This window comes from Diadema setosum, chromosome 1, assembly GCF_964275005.1.
Source record: "Diadema setosum chromosome 1, eeDiaSeto1, whole genome shotgun sequence".
In the NCBI taxonomy this organism is placed as follows: Eukaryota; Metazoa; Echinodermata; class Echinoidea; order Diadematoida; family Diadematidae; genus Diadema; species Diadema setosum.
The window spans coordinates 4,455,662-4,471,924 of NC_092685.1; the positions used below are offsets into that span (position 1 = coordinate 4,455,662).

The following is a 16,263-nucleotide window of genomic DNA, read 5'->3' on the forward strand; positions in this document are numbered from 1 at the left end:
TTTGGCTGTATCCCATCACCCACCCAAATTCTCAGTGTGAACTTTGGTAACTGGAATTGCTAGTCTCTAATTGAACCCTGTAGTATTGCTGTGATAATCCATAACCTGTTGATATTCAAAGTGTAGGAGGTTCCTGTCCATCTAGGGATTACTTTATGTATCAGAATTTCTGATTCTCAATCCGGAGAGGATACTGTAAAGGTCTTGTACCAATCATATAGTTTGATAATGTACTGTAAATAAGTGGAAATTTTCACAGTGTTGAAATTTTTCTGCATTTTGTGCAATCAGAAGCTAGAGCAAAAATAACAGCACACAGATATTTTTGCATTCCATATGTTCCAGTAATCGATGTCCTGATTCTGCAAAAAGAAAAACATCTTACCCAGCTTAGCATGAAAAATTAGTCACATGAAAATATCCACTTTTACAGTATCTCTTTACATGCCGATATACTTTGAGCATGTAGCAGTGCTTTGCTTTCTCAATTTGTGTCATTGTTTGTGTTTCTGATTTACGTTCATGATTTACAACCATTCTTTCTACTGCAGTTATTTTAAGAATGTATTTATAAGTGGCATAGAGATATTGCACATTTGATCCAGGCTGAGTGTAATTCAAAAAGTTATGAGAATCAAATTACCACTCTTGCCAGTCTTTACAACACTTCTAGCTGACAGGAAGAGTATAATAGAGGTTGTGGTCAGTGCATAAAAAAGATAAATGCAAAAATTTATACCAAAATTTAAATAAAAACTGTCTAAAGAGAAGATAAATGTAATAGTATATTATCCTAGTAGTTGCCAGTTTGTTTAAAAAAGAAAATAATGATAGCAAAAAAAGTCTTTAAAGTTTGTAAGATTAGAAATGGCAACTCACTTTCAAATTTCCACCAAGCTCCATATCGCTGTGTGGGGCTCTCCTTCATAGCTGCCATAGTTTGTACTCAGCTGACATTAAATGTAATTCAAACAAGATATCCTGTTGATATTGCAGAGTTCAAGTCTGATATTCTTATCATATTTTCATAATGAACATGAGAATGTACCCATTTAATACATCTGCAAATATCATGTCACCAGCTATGGGTGATGGCGATGTGAGTTTCTTCTTCAGTAGATGTGAAGACAGAGATGCAGGACATTATATTTCAATTTCAATTTATTTTCATATTTTTCACGAACGAAAATAGAGCAGAAAAAAATACACAATTGTACAATACCAAAATTTCAAAGCATAGATTAGGTGAAACTTCACCGGATTGCACAACAGTTTGTCTCAATATAAACACAAAGTTGTGGTTGTAGTAGTGTTGGGCTATCCTCATAGTACAAGAAATGTGATGGCGCCTACGTAAATAAAGCAAGCTTGTTCAGTCATAGGTCCCAGGATAAATCAGATAGAGGAAAATGTGCAATGCAGATTATATGCTTTTGTCCAGAGAAAATATTTTGAAGCAAGTAGTTCAAATGCTCACTATATTCCTCATACAATATGTTTCCTTCTACTTCATGAAACTGTGATGAAAACGAATGAATGGTCAGGGGATTTTTTTTTTCTTTTTCGTGTTACTACTCTTTCAGTTTATGTTATATTTGCAACTAGTAATAAGATTGTATAACATCATGTGAGCTGGGTGCAAGTGACATATTTCTTTCTATTCACAAAATATTTGTGAAAGTGTTATGTGATATGTGTTGAACTATATGTGTATGCTGCAATGCTTGACATTAACCGTGGCTAAGGGCCACCAAAAATAGATGCCGGGCCACCACTTTTTATAGAAAGATGTTTTTGGTAGCCCAATTGGGCCACCAAAAGAAAGACTGAGTGTAGAGCCTCGTATAATATAACATGTAGTATAATGAACATCAATCAATATATGGGCAGTAGAATCTTTCTACAATGGTCTCTTTTTTCAAAATGTTTGTTTTCATTTCCTTTCTCATGTAGGATTGCTTTGTACAAACAATTTATGTTAGTTTCTTGGGCAGGGCTATTGAATACAAACTTCAGGCTTATATGATTTCCCTTTGACAAGATGGCATGCAGCCTGCAGGCGTTTCGTTGTGTGGGAGTCAGTGCTATCAAGTTACCCTCTTTCATGGTTGTATTTTCTTCGAGCTTCCTGTTTTTAGCTTAGTGTATTCTTCCCCTTGCATGAGGGAGCTTATCTTCTCAAGATTATTTTACCCAAGTTTGATTGGTATTCTAGTTTACAGTCAAAGAATAGCTTTTGTTGTTTTGTATAATTAGGAGTGATCTTTAAAGTATACCTTCCATTCTCCACTCTCTTTGGGCCCTCTCCTCTACATACTAATGCTGCTGAGGTCTAAAACCCAATTCTTATCTTTTTGAAGTGTGGGCAGTTCCTAATCTACCAGTTCTGATGACTAATTTCTATTCTATTCCCACAGCTTATTTCCTTGTGTGAATTTTTAGACTGTGATACCCAAATGTCAGGCTGTCTGTTGTTATTGTTGTTCATTCCTAGAAATGCTTTGTTTGTTCTGAAAATACTTAAGTTTAAATTTGCCGAGAAGAGCTATGCATCGACCATGAACACTGGATTGTGATGTTTTGAAATAATGATTTTGTGTGTGTGTGCAGAAATGGTAATGAGTGCACTCTTCATGGTCCTATTTTGTCTTGCAAAAAGGAAAGAACTGATTTAACCTAAACAGATACGTCAGAGCTACCCATCCTATGAAATGTGCTCACAGAGGTAAACATGTTTACCAAGACGGGCTGCGGAAGTGGCCCTGCCATTTCTTGTTTACTCAAAGGACAGTCATTCATTTCTGATACAATAAAGGTTATTTGTCTTTTTTAGTTTGTATTTTGTTTTACAGTGGGGTTTTTTTTTCTGTCCTTTTCAAGTGCATGAGAAACATCGGTTCTGAAACATAAAGACTTAACATCAGCCATAAAGTTAGAGACTACATTAGAGCTTGATAGATTGCACTGTTCATAATTCATGCTCATTTTATTGATACAATAAGCTACGAGTATGCTAACTCTTCAAAAGAAGTACATAGATAAAACATTGGTCATCATCATTAATGCACTTGAGATAAAAAAAAAACAACAACAGATAGTGCTGACCTCATGTACTGTATACGCCATATATTTGGCAAGTCCAAATTTTTGCGAATCAGGAATTCCTGACGATTCTGCAAGTAGTTAAATTCGCGATCGTGTAGTCCTGTAGTGAACGGAGAAATGTACACGCGTACATATCATTCACATCGGGATCAGAGTCAATATTTTCGCATGTCTTTAATTTTGCGAATAGCCAAAAACCTCGCAAAATATTTGATGTATACAGTTTAAAGTACTATGTTTCCCTAAAATTATCAAAGTATTTAAAGGCAAATTTCTTGACTGACTTGCACATGGCCAAGTAGCAGTTTAATACCAAGCCACTCACAGAACTTGGCACTTGGCACCGGGAAATTATGTCGAGAGAAAAGTTTCTTGCACAGAATTGTGAATCATTTATATTCAAGTGTTTTTGCCTGAAAGAGTCCTAAGCATTCCTCATCAAGTAGAAAAGACTGCGAACATGCTGACACATAGGCCCGAATTCATGAAGGTGGTACAAATGAAACCATGGTTTAAACCATGGACAAAAACCATGGAATGCCAAGTGTCGCATGCGATATTTCGCTACAAAATCAGTCATTTCGTCGATGAAATGATTATTTTGTAAAGAAATGACGACATTTTGTAACTAAATGAACATTTAGTCCACGAAATGATAATTTCGTTAACGAAACAGTCATTTTGTCAACGAAATGACCAATTTCGTAACGAAATATTCTGTTTTACACTTGGCGCCCCATGGTTTTTGTCCATGGTTTAGACCATGGTTTTGTTTGTACCACCTTCGTGAATTTGGGCCATAGTGCCTTTGTCTTTATTCAATAAGATATTTATCCTTTTGTTGTACAGAGGATACTTATAGTAGAAATAAAACTAAATGCTCAGTGGATGTCACAAGTAGTTTCAGGGTATTTTTCTTTTTTAGTTTTCAAAAGCAATAATGCTGTAGAATATTTTACAGTTGTTTTATAAAGAAGTAAGCATGCTTGCGTTCTGAAGAGAGAATAAAGGTGCAAATGTACAATATGACGTATGAAAATATGAAACATCTTTTTACGTTTTCATGCCTACTTCAAATTGAGAATAAATCGCTCTCCACTTGTAAGATCAGTCTGGCTCTTTTGCCATGTACACTGCACATTATCTTGATTTCACGTGGGAGGCAAGAATTGTTGCCGTTGTCGGCAGGATGCGAGGCATGTATTTTTGTCCCAAACATGCCTGTTTGACTGCAGGAGCGGTGCGCCATGTCAAAAGGGGATGTCTATATTTGGAAGGCATTCCATGTGTACATGGATTTGGCAAGTCTAAATTTTTGCGAATCAGGAATTCCCGACGATTCTGTGAGTAGATAATTTCGCGATCGTGTAGTCCTGTAGTGAATGGAGAAATGTACACGCGTACGTGTCATTCACATCGGGATCAGAATCAATATTTTCGCATGTCTTTAATTTTGCAAATAGCACCCAACTCACAAAGTTCACGAAAATAAAAACCTCGCGAAATATTTGGCGTATACAGTATAAAGTACTATGTTTCCCTAAAATTATCAAAGTATTTGAAGGCAAATTTCTTGACTGACTTGCACATTGCCAAGTAGCAGTTTAATACCAAGTCACCCACAGAACTTAGCACTTTGCACCGGGAAATTATGTCGAGAGAAAAGTTTCTTGCACAGAATTGTGAATCATTTATATTCAAGTGTTTTTGCCTGAAAGAGTCCTAAGCATTCCTCATTAAGTAAAAAAGACTGCGAACATGCTGACACATAATGCCTTTGTCTTTATTCAATAAGATCTTTATTCTTTTGTTGTACAGAGGATACCTATAGTAGAAATAAAAAGAAATGTTCAGTGGATGTCACAAGTATTTTTAGGGTATTTTTCTTTTTTAGTTTTCAAAAGCAGTAATGCTGTAGAATATTTTACAGTTGTTTTATAAAGAAGTAAGCATGCTTGCATTCTGGAGAGAGAATAAAGGTGCAGATGTACAATATGACTTATGAAAATATGAAACATCTTTTTATGTTTTCATGCCTACTTCAAATTGAGAATGAATCGCTCTCCACTTGTAAGATCAGTCTGGCTATTTTGCCATGTACACTGCACATTATCTTGATTTCACGTGGGAGGCAAGAATTGTTGCCATTGTCGGCAGGATGCGAGGCATGTATTTTTGTCCCAAACATGCCTGTTTGACTGCAGGAGCGGTGCGCCATGTCAAAAGGGGATGTCTATATTTGGAAGGCATTCCATGTGTACATGACATTACCCTAGCCGGCGAGGCAGCGGCTCTCTCTGACAGAATCTCAGCATAAGTCTGGCTTTTTTTCCTGTCAAGACTTGACGTTTCTTAACCCATTGAGAACATGCTGATTTTGCTGTAACACGCATTTCCTATAGACACCTGCTTGATTATACTTGGGACTAGTCTTAAATGAGTTAAGTGTGGTTGTAGCCATAAGAAACAGGAAAGCAAGGGCTAGTCATGTGGGAGAAACGGGGTAGCATCAACAGAAAGCTGATAATTAACTTATATGCTCTCACTAACTCCCTGCATGTCTTCTACCGTGTAGAGACTGCTTTCTGAGATATAAGTCACCAATCGTAGAAAATGTGTTGGGGTAGAATCAGCATGAACAACACACTTCATCTTGCAGAAATTGCAAGCCTCCATGCTGCAGTATGTTTTATTCAACTGTAGATGTTCAAACATGTTCGGCTTTTAAGAAAGACGATGCATGCTCAGTAATCTTGCATTTGCTGCATTAGTGCAGTTTCTAACCACTCTTTATTGCACAATATTTCTAAGGTGATTTAGAAAGTCAACCATATGTGGTTTTACAGATGATATGCACTCAATTATTGTACACTGCTAGATTAGAGAGCAGTTCTTACCCATTCAATACATCATAATCTTTCAAGTGTTTACAGTATTAGAGAGACAATTCAATGCTTTTCTTGGTAGCAGTGCTCGAGTAGGGTCCGCTCACTTGTACATTCTGGTGAGTATTTGGGACAGCAGACATGGTTATGGTTCAATAGCAGCCCAGCATACCAATAATTTCATATATTTTCCAGTTATACACCCACACAAAATCCATTACGGTAAGCTTTCCTCCATAGGAATTGGAAAACAGGACACGGCTGAGTGTATGCCGCAACAAGCAGCATATACAGCAGAGTTATTAGACTGAGGATGGATATGCAATACATAGATTTTTTTTTTTCCAGGGAGGAATATTGATTTCATTCCATATTTGGGTGCCTCCCACTTCCTGTGCATTTATTTAGCCTGCTCTGATAAGTCAGAATATTGGATGAGGAGTCGTAATCTCGTAAAAATATCTTTGATGGTGGATGACCTTTCCGTGTTTGCCAGCGATTCACAGAAATCCCTCAATTCAAGTATTTAAATGGGATTGTGATATCAATTCCTCACAATGTTTGTGTTTGAAACATGAATTTCTAGTTCTTTGGTATTATTTTTGAGGAGCTTATCAGGTTTCTTTCCAACTTCTGATTGCTTGTTTAGATACAGATGTATGTCTAATCATCTGTAATGCACAGAGGTACGGTGTGTATTGTCATCCCGTTGTCCAAAACATATGTTAGTGGAATTATCTTTTAAATTATCTACAGACTCTTATCTTCTTTTGCCAATTTTAATAGATGTCATATCTCTAACTTCATTTCCATAATTTGATATTCAGTGATGTGCATTATAAGGTGTTTTATTTAAAAAAAAAAAAATCTAATCATGCAGACTCATGAAATACAGAATTGGGAGCAGGTTTCGTGAATGCTTGACCTGGTGATGCACACATATACACACACTCTAACACATACAAACATGTATGCACAGACATTACTTTCATTTGTGTGTGTGTGTGTGTGTGTGTGTGTGTGTGTGTGTTTGTATGCATTTTATTCATGATTACAGAAATCCGACAAACCGTGTGAGAGTTGCACAGATTCTTGACTATTCTCTATTTTGAAATGACCTGACCCAATATGTGCATGTGACAGTCATACACAAACTAAAGTATAACGTAAAAATGACTAAAGCTGTTAGTCAACTTGATCAATAATGTGTACATGTGAGCGTCATGAGAGAAATACACAGGAAAGAAAAGGATGTAGTGATGCACACATTCACACACACACACACACACACACACACACACACACATACACAGACATACAGAGATGTGCCTAATGTTGGTGGTAGCCCTCTTTCTTAGCTTACCTCAAATGTTCCTTGCCAGTGGCACATGCAGACTATGCCATTTGGTCATCACATGATTTTTGTATTTATTTATTGTTGTGTATAAGGGGGAAAAGATAAGGTCATCACAGCATATCATCTTTGTCTCTTCCTTTCCTTCTTTTTGTTTCTCTCTCTCTCCCTCTCTATCTCTCCTTTTCTTCTCCCTTCCCTCTCTCCCTACCTAGCTTTCCTTCTTTTGTGGTGTGCAAGTGTACATGAAGAGTTCAAATGCCCCCCCCAAAAAAAAAAAAATAATAATAATAATAATAAATAAATATTAATAATTCCCTTTTTCAGGGTTTTTTTTTATAGTAAGGTCATTATCTGGTGGAAAAAATGTATTTTCAATGATACTGCACTTTTTCCAAAGCAACAAATATTTCTGAAGATATCAAAATTATCAAATATTATTTTGATTATTTTCTTTGCTTTGAAGCAGCTTCACAGTCTTCAATATCTGAAGTTGATAACGATGGATTTGTCAAGTTTTTGCATTGAAAGTCTTCACATTTATGTTTGTGTGCTTTTCCCTCCTAACTATCTGTCTAAATGCCCCCCTTTCTTCTTTCCTTCCTGAAACCTGTTTCTCTCTCTCTTTCTTTTCCCTCAGCCATCTGTTTCATAATCCTTCTCCTGTGATAGATGCAGTACATTGCAATGTCTTTACTGATGGATTGCCATATGGCCTGATGGAAGGGGGGGGGGGGGGAAGAGGTCGGGAGGGATGGAGGGATGGTGAAGAAAAAAATGCAGATTTGAGAAAGGTTGTGAGCCCTCTCAGCACCATGCAGTCATCAAGCTGGGCATTGAATGGATTGGTCCCTGAAGCTTGAAAGCTCTCAAGATAGTGATTTTTGTTTTCCGTCCATGGTCCTAGCCATTTACATGCTGACCCGCCCACGCCCCGCCCACACCCCATCCATACTCCACTGCATGTGGATCTTTACATGCTAGAGGCATGTGCCATTGTAATCATTTTACATACCAGGATCACTCTTCCTCACTTTAGGTACAAATGACTTCTTGCTAATGTTATTTGATCTTTTTTTGTTACCCCATAACCATTTATTGATGAGAACACCCAGAAATAGCAAACTCACTGTCATCTCAATCAAATATGGATGATACATTTCTTTTGGGCATGCCAATATCCCGTTTTTTCTTGCACAGATGTATTGTATCATTAAACCTGTTCTTTACGGGAACCTGGTGACCTGCGTATTAAGTCTATGGGCATTTCAGAATTTAGTATGGAACGGGTTAATATTGATACATATGTGGCTGATTTTGCTTCTTTCAGAACTTGATTTTATGTACTAGGGAACTAATTTTGCCACAACCTTTGATAGGTTAATAAGAAATCAAGGTTTTTGACACAGTGTGAGAAATTTGCCTTGGATATATTTACTCGATTTCATAAGAGTAGAAAACAAGGCACTTTATCAAACAATTTTTGGCAGTGATAGTGTGCGTTCAAATATAAAAGCAGCCATTAGTAACAGTACAAAATCATCCAAAGTAGTCTAAAATAGTGATGAAAGGTGAAATCAAAATACACTATGCAAATACATAACACAAGTGTGTCTTTTTCTCCCGTATGTTCTGATTGCATTTAGAAGATATACATGTACATATGTCATATTTCCTATATACTTGGCATATACTCATCTCCCTTTAGCCACTAATCCCGATGGATCTTCACTGTATAACAAGCCTCTTAAACCTGCGGATGAAGGGGAGGGATCCAAATTTAGGTGTCTTGTTAGAGCTGGCTGGAGGAAGACTCGAATAAACAATTGTATAACCTAATATTAAAGCTAGATTAGGCCGAGTGTAGGGTGTGGGAAGGGAGGCAGAGTGTAAGATGTGGGAAGGGAGGCAGAAAAATGAGGCTCAAGTGAGAAGAGAGGAAGGGAGGTGGAAAAAGAAAAGGTTGATGGGGATAAGAGAAAAAAAGGGTGGTGAGATAACCACCCACAATCGGTGAAAGTCACAGCTGCTGCTGTAGTGAGGAAAAGGTAGGCAGAGTGGAAAGTAGAGGACAGAAATACGGAATAGAAGAAAACAACTAAAGCTGTCTTCAGAAAATGCTAGTGTACCTTTGGGAGAAAGAAAAGAAAATGAAGAAGGGTTATTGACCCATAGTAAACTTTTAGATGTAGACTTTAAGACAAGGAGTGTATATTCATGTGATGAAAAAAGGGAGCCAGCCATTAAAAAATGAGTATGTGATGTCCTGAAGATGGGGGAGTAAATAGATTTTAATCGGAAAATTTGTTTGTTGTTCATTCATGCATTTGTAGAGCTCCTGTCATCAGATGGTCTGTGCCGGTATCTTATGTCCGATGAGAATGCGCCCGTGTTCCTTGACCGCCTGGAGCTGTGCCAAGACATGGACCAACCCCTGGCCCACTACTTCATTAACTCGTCCCACAACACGTACCTGACAGGCAGGCAGTTTGGTGGCAAGTCCTCCGTCGAGATGTACAGACAGGTCCTGCTGGCAGGGTGCAGGTAAAGCATAGCAAAGCAAACCAAAGCAAACATACAAAGAAAGGTCTCTCTTCCTTATATGCCAGTCACTCCTCACATTTTATGCTTTTGTCTTTGTAGTATAGAGTACCCTAGTGATGATGTCTTAGTCTTTTGTTATAGCTTGGGTTGCAAGCAGGTGTGAGCTTGGTTACCAACAATAGTCTTCACAGACACATGGGCCAGGTGAGGTTGTTTAAAACCAGTTTCCATGGCAATGAAGGGCTGTGACATCACATTTCGGTACTCTACGTGCAAGAATTTCACAACGTCACTCTCCATGCTGTGTCTTTCAACCGGATTTGCTTTCACCGGGAAAGTCCCATTGTTAGAGATCGTTGTCAAGCCAAGCTCCAGTCTAATGGAACATGTTATTGATGTTTCCTTGTTGCATCCAATCTGCCTGCAGAATATCAGGAGCTCCCTTGATTGGTGTTGCCGTAATGCTTGTCATCATCATATAACTTTAACAATGTTTCCCGTTTTCATTCCCATCACAGTTTTTCCTCCTTTGTTTTTCCATTCACTACAATGTCAACACACCATATGATGTTTAAAAGTAAAGAACTTTTTTCCATGGATTCCTTGTGTCCTACTTGTGTCTGTTACTGTACACACTGATATTTTTGTGACCGACAGTTGATCAGATGTTTTCTTGAGTCGTTGATTTCGTGCTTGTAATCTCCTCATTACCACAATGATTCCAAAATAACAGACACAAAAATTTAAAAGAAAATGTCACTTCACAAACAAACCTTTTTGTTGAAACATTGTCTTAAATGAAATCAAATCTCCCAGTGAAAAAAAAGTGCTAGTATTCCAAGGATTTGAGCAGGGGCCTGATAGTGAGTAGTGCTCAGCTTCAACATGTGTATGCCAGCACCAGATTAGACTTGCCATGGCCAGTGTCACTTACGTGTGGGGCAAATTTTTGTTCTCATTCGTGTCAATATTTTCATGTGTTGTGATTTTTGTGATAGAGGGCCTATTTGCAAAATAATACCACAGAATGTTAACATATACAGTATTTGTTATCATAATGACCTGTCAGTCAACATTGTGCCATTGATGAAGAGGCGATTAAGTGTTTTGCAGACTAATGAAGTTTTTCCTCCAAAATGGGATTTTGGATAACAAATCATGACCGCTTTCATGGTTTTGTTTCATCATTGTGATTTATAATAGAATGAGAAAAATTCCTTGTTCCAAGAATTATATGATGACATAGTGTCTTTTCATTTGAGTACATTCCAAAAATATATGAAGCACATTCTATGTTTTGTATTGAATAGTATGTGAGCCTCATTTATAGATTTCAGGGAGAATTTTGTGGCAGGTTATGTATACAGTCCCTCTGAGACAACTACTAATCAAAACCTCCTCTTATGTGTTATATGTCACTAGAGACTTTTCATATTGTGTTTCCTTCTATTATTCATTCATCCTGTCGGACATGTCCCTCCAAGGTACAACTTTAAAAAGTCTGCATGTTGTGGAAAGAGCTTTAATTTGCCCCATCGTGAAAATATCAATGTACTGGTATACAGTATTTATTATCGTAATGACACTCTGGTGAACATTGTACTGTTGAAGTCGATACCTCTGATGTAGATGTTTTGAAAGTCACATAATTCTTGGAAGATAAATACCAAGTCACAAACATAAGATTAATGCCAAGTCTTAAATTTGTGAGTCAGCAGCCGTTCTGGAGTGTCTTTCCCCGCCACTTTGGATTTTCTGTCTTTTTTGCTCTCTGCTGTTGGCTTAAATTGAGTGGGAGAATTTATCATTGGGTTAGATATAGCTGGGGGAGAGTTCATCTCATATCATGCCATTGCAAGAGTGCAAAAGTAATTTGGCGAGAAATGTATGTTGGCAGAAATCCACAATAGATTGTAACATAGGTCAAATGAAGAGAGTTACATGTGCATAGAGCACAAGCTATTTGGACCACCACTGCTGGCTGTATCCATACCCCCCACCCATTGGGAATTGATAGAAGCGAAACTCAATTTCTTCTGATCAGCTAAGTTGTGCTGCTGCTCGCATGCCATTCACACCTCTGCCGCTCTCTCTATATTCCTAGTGCCAGATTTCAGTCTCTGATTGTGGCTAGCATCCACCCCACTCCCCATCTCATATTAATTCATTTCACAGGGAGACTCGTTAAAGTCCATTTATCCAACTCCCTGGCACAATAGTGGTACGACATGATTAGCTGTCAAGAGAGGCTTGAATGTCAAATATACATATGTGAGATGTGCGCTAAGATGCAATTATAGTGTGTTCCTTCACTTCTTCACTGTAAAGCAAAGCTTTTTTCAAATGTCATATGTCAGCATAAAGAGTTTGCTCCATCATTTGTTGTTGTTGTGTTTTTTTTTTTACCTGATAGGTGTTGTTACCATGAAGTTCAAAGTTATTCAAATTCATGATTCATCAGTTGCAAAGTTCAAAGTTGTTTTCTTGTTCTTGCGTGAATATAATGAGGATTATGATAACTACATTGTAAAGCACTTCAATTTAGGTGATTACAATATAGGCATTTTGTTATGATGTGTGTATTTTTACATGATTTGATGAAATGAATTCAAATTAAGTAATTTGATATGTGGATGAAGCTTTCATATCAGTCAAAATGTTAAAGAGCTAAATATGATATTACTTGAAACTTGTGCATCATCTAATGAGATATCCATGATAGAATGTGATACTGTCGTGATTATGACACTATTTTCATCAGTGAGTAAAAATCATACTTTGCTGTGTTTTATGCTGTGCTTTCTTTATGTTTTTTTTTGTGTACAGATGTGTGGAGTTGGACTGTTGGGATGGGCGGAGTGAAGACCAAGAACCTATCATTACCCACGGCCTGGCCATGTGCACTGACATTCTCTTCAAGGTACGTTGTATGCTGAACACCCATTTTGGCTAACTCTATATGCCAAATCTTGCCAGCATGAAACATTTCGCAAGTTATGACTTGTGGTACAATTTCATGATTAGCTGAATTCGCGGTTAAAAACCACAGTGATGGATTGAGATATTGGTGTAGTCCCTTTTTGAAAAAACTGTTGATTTCCCACCATGAAGACAATATACAACACGATCGTGTAATATGAGGCCATGTTTTCACAATTTCGCAATCATCAGTTGACTCGCGAAAATTGCGGAGACGAAAATCTGGCAAAATGCACCATGTATGCAGTATATGTGATGCAGTTTTTACGATGTGCTGTGCATACGTAGGCTGTACAGGTGTGAACGTTTTTGCTGGATGGAGAACTCGTCTTCATATTGCATATGGTGCAGGAAGATGTGGGAGAGACGAGAACGGCGGTAAAAGGAGGAAGGTTGAGCAAATATTAGCTGTTATTGATTGTCCCACTGCGGCAGTCAATAAGCCACCAGAAGCGGCATACAAACTGCCTTTTCGGAAGACCAGCAGCTAATTACCATGCATGAGATGACAATGTGTGTGGGGGCAGCAGACACTGCCGGGATTGTGGGGAATCGGGGGGTTGCTGAAAAGGGTAATTGAGTGCGCTGGCCTTACCATTGCTCTCAAGTTCCGTTTCTATGCAATCGTCAGAACTTCTCGAGGGCCGTGTCTGTTTCACGCACAGTCACATGTGTGTGATTTGGGAAGAAAAAGATAGGAACTCCTAACCCACTCATCGCTGAGTAAGAGCTGTCTCAACTTTGGGTGTGTCCAAGGCTCTCATTTACGGGGATACAAATCACATGTCTAGCAGAGCGTCTGGTTAACAGACATTGATGAATATGGTGATGATGTGTCTGTTTCTTTGGCATGTGTGAAGGCTAATTTAGAAACAGAAAGTTATTAGTTTGTGGATGCAAGGTAATGATAGACACAAACCTATAACAACTTAGTTTTGCACTGTAATGAGCAGACACATGTATCAGTTCTGCATTCATGTCATGGGGATGGTGTTCTGATTAGGTAGACAATTTTTCTTTTCTTCTCTGGAGGAATTCAAACATTGTGAAGGAAAAAAGGGGAAATTCAAGACATTCAAAGCAGTCTTGAATTTTTTGTGCCAAAGTTATCAATGGGTATTTTTTATCTGATCACAAAATTATTCTGTTACCAAATGTGACTTTCAGATATGATCAGGGATAATTTAGAGACTGCAAAAGAGCGTTTATGCTGTTTAGACATTCAGAGCCACATGCATTAGTCTAGCATCACAGGCAATGCAAATGCTTTGGTCTGAAGGAAGTCAAGTCAGATACTGAAGAAGAGATGGAATTAGCGACTCACAAAGTAATGGTGACACAGAAATAGCAACTTATACATATTCTGATATTAGTGGAAAGAATGTAAAAACTCCACATTTTTTTTTTCTTTTCATTTGTTTTCCTCCCACCCATCATAATTGTGAAAACAAGCTCTCTGTCCCTGGCTGGTACGGTGTTTGTGGGCTGCGAGGTAATTACTTACCTCCACAGTGTGCTTCCCTGAGGATGTGATGCTGCCAGGAGGGACCTTCCTAGCCATTGCACTGCTTTTAGCATTTAGTATTTAAATGTTGTTGGTGTTGTTGCCTCCCTCCCCCCCCCCCCTCTCCAGAATGTACCCCGAGGGATGTGAAGCAGGACTGTCTGGGAATTATCAACGGTCTCACCCAGACCCAAATCATGGCATGCATACAATTGAAATGTGAAAGGGTGGAAGGGGTGGGGGGGGGGGGGGGGGCTTAAATGTGTATGGAGTGTATGGACAGAGGAAAGAGAGGGGGGGGGAGTCAGTGAGGGAGATAGAGGACTAATACACATGGCTGGGATAATTGGAGAATTGAGATACAGCATGTGACAAGTGAAGGGAAAATTATCAGCTAGATAGGGAGGAGTGAGAAATATGCGTGAAGAAGATTCTTACTACCATATTGACTATAGGTGTACTTACATGTGAGAGAGAGAGGAACAGAGCAAGTTCGAGTTGAAAGGAAGACAAAATAGGTATTTTTTGTGTTACTAGTAGCTGAAGAGGAAGAGTAAACGAGACTTTTATACAATTGTTTGTAAGGATGAAGGGAAGTAGAAATAGATAGAAAAAAAAACGAGTGGAGGCAGAAGAGAGAAAGAGAAAAAAAGATGAACAAAAAGACCACGAGACACAATACTTTATGCCATATATGTGTCGCAGGGTCTGTGAATTTTTCACAAATTTTGTGTGTCAGATGCTATTCAGAAATGTAATGACATACGAAAATATCAACCCTTATTCCGACAACAAATGTTTCATGAACACGTATTCACTGATACGTATTACTCTGTTCATTCATGAACAAGGTGTTGGATAATACGGTACTCCACAACAGAGGATTTAAGCACTTCGGGAAATTGTTCGCAAGTCCTTATACGCGAAAAATTAGACTCGCTATATATGTGGCATAACTAGTACTTAGTTCTGCATAATCACAAATGAATATGAATGAAAATGTGAATAGAGAGGCCAGTACCAACCATGTGGAAATCTCTCACTTGCACGATCTGACGCTGTGTCAGAGAAGATGGTCGTGGTCATTGCATGTTGCTTTGAGACAAGTTAGTATGGCAGTAATCAGAAAACAACCAATCAACTTTGAGCATTGAAATGACTGTTTTCGGTGGTAAGTTGCAATTATTGCAATTTACAATATTTGCAATCATCTTTGTGAAACGGGGCCCCAAAGTGTGACTCGAGTGGAGCCGGTCTTATGGATGCCCCAGACAGGCTGTCTGAAGAAAGTCAAAGCCAGAAGAAACTCAATGACACAAACGGGCTGGAACTAGACACTGTTAGACGACAGAAGATAAACAGGACGTTCAGATGTGGGTCAAATCTTTCCAGGCACATCTGGCTGGGTGATCATTCAAGGAAGGCTTTACACATTATCATAATATAGTAAGAGCTTCCCAAGAGTAAATGTTTGGAGGATAGGCAGACACTGGAACTGTGGTGATGATACTCACTACGTTAAATATGTGTGTGTGTGTGTGTGGTGGGGGGGGGGAGGGGGGGTTCGTATTGTTTCCACAACTCGTACCGTTTTGTGTCAGAATGGGAATTTATCTGTTTATTAATTTTGCTGCTTATGCCAGCACTGTGTGTGCTCCATTTGAATAGGCAGAAGTGTAACGGAAATTGAAGTCGTATGGAAATCAGATCTAAATCAAAGCTGCACTGCATCAAATCAAAGGTGAAGAATTCCAGTAGTGTTGAGTAAAGCCTCATATCAGAACATTCGTCAGTTTGTGCATTTTATTTGATCATTGTAATGATCCATCCATAATGAAGGGAATACAAGCCCAGCCAGATTGTTTACAGACTACTGCGCTCTAGTGCAGCAA

General features: G+C 38.4%; 1 protein-coding gene across 2 annotated transcripts in view; it reads left to right on the forward strand.

Annotated features, from left to right (window-relative positions):
• The window catches only part of LOC140233372 (1-phosphatidylinositol 4,5-bisphosphate phosphodiesterase beta-4-like), a 181,771-nt gene that overhangs the window by 122,187 nt on the left and 43,321 nt on the right, over positions 1-16,263 (forward strand). For both annotated transcript variants that reach the window (XM_072313489.1, XM_072313481.1), the window contains 2 exons: positions 9,678-9,888; positions 12,715-12,808. In XM_072313489.1, the coding sequence (XP_072169590.1) occupies positions 9,678-9,888; positions 12,715-12,808 (305 nt within the window). The remainder of the gene's footprint in view (positions 1-9,677; positions 9,889-12,714; positions 12,809-16,263) is intronic.